Source organism: Sprattus sprattus (assembly GCF_963457725.1).
Source record: "Sprattus sprattus genome assembly, chromosome: 15".
Classification (NCBI taxonomy): Eukaryota; Metazoa; Chordata; class Actinopteri; order Clupeiformes; family Clupeidae; genus Sprattus; species Sprattus sprattus.
Window position 1 is genome coordinate 11,506,496 of NC_137913.1, and position 6,329 is coordinate 11,512,824.

A 6,329-nucleotide genomic window follows, 5' to 3' on the forward strand; every position below is an offset into this window, starting at 1 on the left:
AGGATGTTTGCAAACCCACTATGAGTGAAGATTCCTAATTTAGCTAACTGCAAGATTGCCTTTGTAAAGTTACAGATTCAATCAATACCCTACACATGCCTACCACAGGGTTATACAATCAATGCCCTACACCTGCCTACCGCAGGCTCATACAATCAATACCCATCACCTGCCTATTACAGGCTTATACAATCCAAAATATCATAAAATTACTTTGCAAAACCTCCCACTACCCAAGAAAATTGACAAACAAGTTATTATGATACAAGTGTTGAGTTATGTGAATGCATAGGTGATTTCAGTGTATGCTGTAACTTTAAAAAAAAATATCATCATTTGTATGTATTACTATACTATAGAATGATTAGTACTAATAATCGAAAAATATGTTTGTTAATTTGTGTTAAATGAGTAAAGATTACAGCTCTAAGTTTATTTTTTTTTCATCTGGAACTGTTTAGTGTCAAGTGTCATTGAAAAGGCAGTTATTCTCAGTCATCATTGATTGAGGTCAACCCTAGAACGACCATCAAAACTATTTGACCATTCACACCCATGTTTCCTTAATTTGTTCAGCTCGATACTTTTTCACCAGACGCTTCAGGTCTTCATCTGGCTTCAGGCAGTTTTCGTCAAGAGCACCATCAGTTTGGGGGTCAGTTTTGGTTCTGTTATAAATACAAATACAAATATTTATCATTGGTACCATTTTATCTTTACAGGGGTAAAACTAACTGTGCATGACTTCATGTATCTAACTTACTGCTTCAGATGATTTTCGATTGCTCCTCTCTCATAGGCAGTACCATAGGTTGTTTTTACAGGCTCAACAAACATCTTCTTTGTCAGCGGACATATCAAGTAAGGGGGCACAAATGACGTTTGAGGATCTGAACCCAGCAATTTCTGAAAGACATTTAATTAGACATTATTAAACATTCACATTGTTGCTTTCATAGCTGAAAGCTACACATACAAGCAAAGTTAAAGTACCAAGCATGGACTGTATGTTAGAAGTGGCAGGGTCAACTGACGAATGTACAAATAGACTTACAGCTTGGCAGAACTGTCAAGGGTGGGACTTATCAGATTATGCTACGAAAAGCTAAACAAAAGTAATAGCTTAGTAGCTACAAAAGTAATATGAACTACTCATTACCATAATAATTCAAAGGAGCATACAACATTAGATGGTCTTTAAAACATAACTTCTGCTATATTCAATTAACATGGTGATCTTGACATGCGTGTGTGTGAAAAGAACGACTAGCTAGAACATGTAATTATTGATGTTGCTTCCATCAGATAAATGTGTTGTCTGATATACTTATATACTGATATATAAATCTTCTTGACTTAGGACATGAATATTGTGTCTTATTGTTCAATATCTGTGGAATGATCATACATGTTGGAAAAACAGAATAGTCCGTCTCTGCAACAGGGAAAAACAATGGAGGATTCTTGAGATACAGGAACAAGTACCACAGGCAGATATATTTAGTATATTTATCAAAATAACGGACTATAAAAACAATTACTTGAGATGGCCATCTGCAACGCCAGTTTGAGGAGAGAAAATATCTCATCACCGAATGTCTGTAAATATACTTGACATAAAGGTACTCTGTGAGAACACAACGATGTTTACCTTTTCCATGTCATGCATCGTTGTGTTTGCAGTGGCTTCTGTGTTTTTCTGGGCCTCTTCTTTGTACTTGCTTGGGCTGCACATAAATTCTTCGGCTAAGACACTGAAACATAACAGTAGCATATCTTTCAGTTCAGTGCATCATTTGCAAATAACCCTTCTGATCTATAAGTACAATCAGGGATGTACATAATGACTAGACATCCCTTGGTGCTTTATACTGTACCATACTATTCTCTACTTTAACTATACCATTCATGAACTCAGTAATGTTAGTTAGAATACTCATACTCACTTATATTAGTAAATGAAGGTTAATGAAACCTTGCCAGTTGTCACGCCAGAGCTGAACTCTACTCCTGCCACGCCCCTCCTGATTCAACTCACCTGCCTCAGTCACATTACTAGTCCCTGAGTCCCTTATCATGAACACCTGTCACTCCCTTCACCACACTATTTAGTTTACTCACTCCCTTCACACTCTTTGTGTATGGACATAGCTTCCTGCTCCTTCGCTAAGCTCCGGACTATTCGCTCCCTGTGTTTCAGTCAGTCATCGTTAAGTCTGTGTCTAGCCTGACGTTCGAGACACCAGTGTGTTACTGTAATCTACCTGAGTATCCTTTTGTGCTCACCTGTCCAAAGGATCATCAGGCTCTGGGGCTATGAGGAGGCCATAGACTGCATTCAGGATCTCTCTCATGGTGACATTAGCCGAGTAATTACGATCAAATATGTTGTGGCAGATTCGTCCAACATTGTTCACATTGCAATGGTACACCTTCACAATCGTTAAGGAGACTTAAACCATGACCACAGGTGTCAAACACTATCTAAGAGACAACATTAAGGAGGAGAGGAGGAAGAAAACAGGAAACAAAAATTGTAATAATTATTTTAGTGGGGAAATATTCTTCTTGCATATATCAAGCAGTTTTGACAGCATGACAAAATATGCATGTATGTAATCTATTATACGGCTCCTCAGAATGATGTAAAAACGTAATTGATTTGAATGGGCCACCCCAACGTACGGTGGTCTGATATTAGTGACCGCTGCCATTGGCAACAGGTTTTGTGCTTCTAATTCACATCTTTTAAATCATTCCGTAATTAGTCCTTTCACTTAACTTTACGGAAATTCAAACTTGACCCAGCAAGTGATAGGTTGCTACGCAACAACTGAAACCTTAAAGTTTTGTCATGAAACGGCAACAAAATCATTTTGCAATAGGTATTTTGAAGGAATCGTTTTGACAGGTAACAAAATAACATACAAACAGTTAAAAAGTGTTATGCAAGGGACAATGTATAGTCCACCGGTTGGTATCGGGAAATAAATCAACTTCAGGACAAAACAAGACTCGCATTGGGGTCCTGTTCATCCCGTTGGGATTTATTTCCCGATACTGACCGGCGGCCTATACATTGTCTCTTACATAACACTTTTTAACTGTCATTAAAATTGACATGCAGGCACAGTCTGGTCTGGCCTTATCATTTCTATATCTGTAGTCAGAAGGATACAGGTGTGATGAAGCGTACAAGAGGAGGCTTCACTGGGTAGGCTTCTCCAAACTGACAGTAGAGTTCAAATACTCCCTTCTCATATGGAGTCTCGGGAGGGCCCTGCATGAGAATCTTCCAAAATGCTGCAAGGGTTTTAGAGGATGTCACGAAATAGTATAACACATAAAATAAGGTATTAGTACAGTATCTCTTTATAAGACTTCTGGTGCCCATTATGTCTATCTCAAATAATCTAAACATCACTTACTGAAGTCTGTATCTGAGGGGAAGACTGAACAGTAGGGATGAGGATCACAATAGAGACTTTTCAGCTCCTCCATGATCCGTCTGTCCTTCTCCATGAAACGTGTAGTTTTTGATTCGAGAATTTTTTTCTTCAAAGCACTACAATTGCAAAATAAATAAGTAACACAAACACCACAAAGATTGTACGGAACTACTGAATTACTGTGTTCAGTATAATATTTGCCTAGCAGGAAAGTTTAAGACAGGTCATTACACTGACAGTAGCAGCAGTTAACTTACAAACTAACAAAAGCAGAAAAACTGATAAACAAATATCTTACTCTTCTGTCATCACCACTTTACTCTGTACTCCTGGGGGCAATTTCACCTGTGGTTTGTCATCATAGCCATGGGTGGCAAAGATTCTTGTTAACTCATCCTGTAAAACAAGTTCTAGGACTTAGACTTACCCTTATACATATGAATAAATAGTTATAGTTACGGATGGTCACACTTTTATGGCTAATTAATACAAATTTCCATGATCTCCATCATCCAAATTCTGGGGTATCCTGTATGATCATGGATCATGTTTCCGGAAATAACGATTTCCATTTCCCTGAGCTTAAAGGCTATTCACCACAGCCAGGGTGGGGAACCATGAGGTTCGAGGCTTGAGTGTCCTGCTTTCCAGTGACAGGACTGTCTCCATTTCGAAGAGCTTCAGAGCAGTTTTGCTTGTGTCTGGTTTAAAACAGCAACCTCCTACAAGAGAAAGAAAATCACAGTTATTTCATTATACTTTGTGAACACAGCAGAAATTCTAATACAATCTCAGAAGAGTCAGGACAGGATACAGGCCTGTTACATTGCTGATCCCATGGAGCACATTGTTATCAACTTTTCCAACCAGGATGCTATCAACAACAATGTTGGAATTCTTCAACATGTTCACAACAGGAACTGGGGTGTGGATTGACCTATCATGAGAAACCAGTTCAATAAAATGTTTAACATTGACAGAATATTGTAAACAGAAATACAGAAGAGACTGAACAAAAACTCACCCATGATCATTTCCATCTGTTAAACATATGACACGTAGAAGGCACTCAGGGAATTTTTGTTTAATTTTGCGTAGTTCAGAAACACTTTGAGCTAATGCATCATATAGAGGTGTGTTTCCAGATACCTGAAGACTGTGCACATGGTCCTAAAGAAAGTGGAACAGTGCAAATCATATGATTAATGACTCAATATTTGTCACGGATTGGGACATTTGTTGGCTTCTAGAGCCACCAAGGTCTCTCTACCTGTTTTTGTTGTCACCATGTGCTCTGTGTTGTTGTTTTGATTGTGCTTCAATCCTGACCTCTCACCTTTTGTGTTTACCTCCTGCCTTTGTTTGTTTTTCGCCCTATTTTCTTACCCATCTGGTCATCATCACGTCACATGACTTATCTCCCTAAGTATTTATACCTGGCCTTTTAGCAATCTTTTCACCAAGTCTTAATGTGTGGCTAAAATGGAACTGATGATCTTTCCAGCCAAACAGGCCATCCACCACAATATCTAAATTGACTCCTTATCTCACATTCCTTCCAGCAATAATGATACAGCAAGAAATCTCTGTGTCATTATTGATGACTAACTGACATTCACTGCCAACATTGCCTCTTTCTCCAGGTTGTGACGCTTTGCGCTATACAACATCCGCAAAATCAGGCCATACCTTACCCAGTATGCAACCCAGCTGCTGGTGCAAACCTTGGTGAGTTCCCGCCTTGACTACTGCAACGCCCTCCTAATGGGCCTGCCGGCATGCATGGTGAAACCACTACAGATGATCCAGAACGCAGCGGCTTGTCTGGTGTTCAACTCACCCAAGAGGACACACATCACCCCGCTTCTCATTGAGCTACACTGGCTGCCTGTAGTTGCTCACATAAATTTCAAGTCACTTATGCTTGCCTACAGAGTGATTACTAGTTCTGCTCCCATCTACTTAAATGCTCTTGTAAGGGCAAATGTTACCCCCAGGATGCTGCACTCGTCTTATGAGCGTCGTTTAGCACTGCCGCCTTTGCAATGCGGCAATCCAGACTATTCCAATTCGTAGTTCCATGTTGGACGAACGGGCTGCATAGTGCTACCAGAGCAGGGGCGTCCCTCTCTACCTTTATGAAGCTCTTGAAGAGACTCTTCAGAGAGCACCTCCCTTCCTAACTTGCACTTCTACTAGTCTACTACTTAACATGCACTTACAGCAGTTACATTCCTGCACTTCTAATTCTTATGTAAAATAGTATTTATTGTTACACTAGGTCTCTATTGCTCGTAGCTTGACTGTTCTCTCCCTTGTACGTCCCTTTGAACAAAGCGTTTGCTAAATGACTAAATGTAAATGGTAGTGTAATGTTCTGTGTACGTTTAGTTACACACTAAGGTCTACACTTGAGTCCTAAATTTGCTTAGTGGGATAGACTCCAGGATAGGTTCAGCACTCCAGCGGTCTGGATTCAATCCTTGATTCTGGCCGGTGAATAATACCATGTATCTTTTTGATGATTACAATTGTGTGACAAAAGAGTTTGGAGAAATGCATTTGAAAGTATTGTTATTATAGTTATGTCATAACATTGGCAGAAATGAAATGCATTGTGCATAATTGATAAATGACTAAAATATGGTTAAATATGTAATTGTGATATTTTCTATTTTGTAAACTGAGAGTATTGGTGGTGTAATTAAGAAGTTATATGATTAGCAGTGTGATTACTTTTCACACTGTTCCTTTACAAGACAGTAATGAGAAATCACAGTAAATGAGTTAATTTCTGTGTCCAGTACAGTGTAACAGTGAGAATGCCCTTGCTATGCCTAATATGCCCACCACAGGTAACACTGCCTCAAAGATGCATTT

The 6,329-nt window shown here is 39.2% G+C and overlaps 1 protein-coding gene across 1 annotated transcript; it reads right to left on the bottom strand.

The window, feature by feature from the left end:
- Positions 1-759: 759 nt before the first annotated feature.
- Positions 760-3,799, bottom strand: LOC308376277 (uncharacterized protein; the record flags this gene model as incomplete). The annotated part of the gene is made up of 6 exons (XM_080852572.1): positions 3,748-3,799; positions 3,429-3,565; positions 3,179-3,303; positions 2,287-2,432; positions 1,652-1,754; positions 760-906 (listed from the first exon to the last, which is right to left on the bottom strand). Exons 1-6 carry the CDS (start codon positions 3,756-3,758, stop codon positions 760-762), a joined length of 669 nt encoding a protein of 222 aa, XP_080708698.1. The 5' UTR covers positions 3,759-3,799.
- Positions 3,800-6,329: the final 2,530 nt, after the last annotated feature.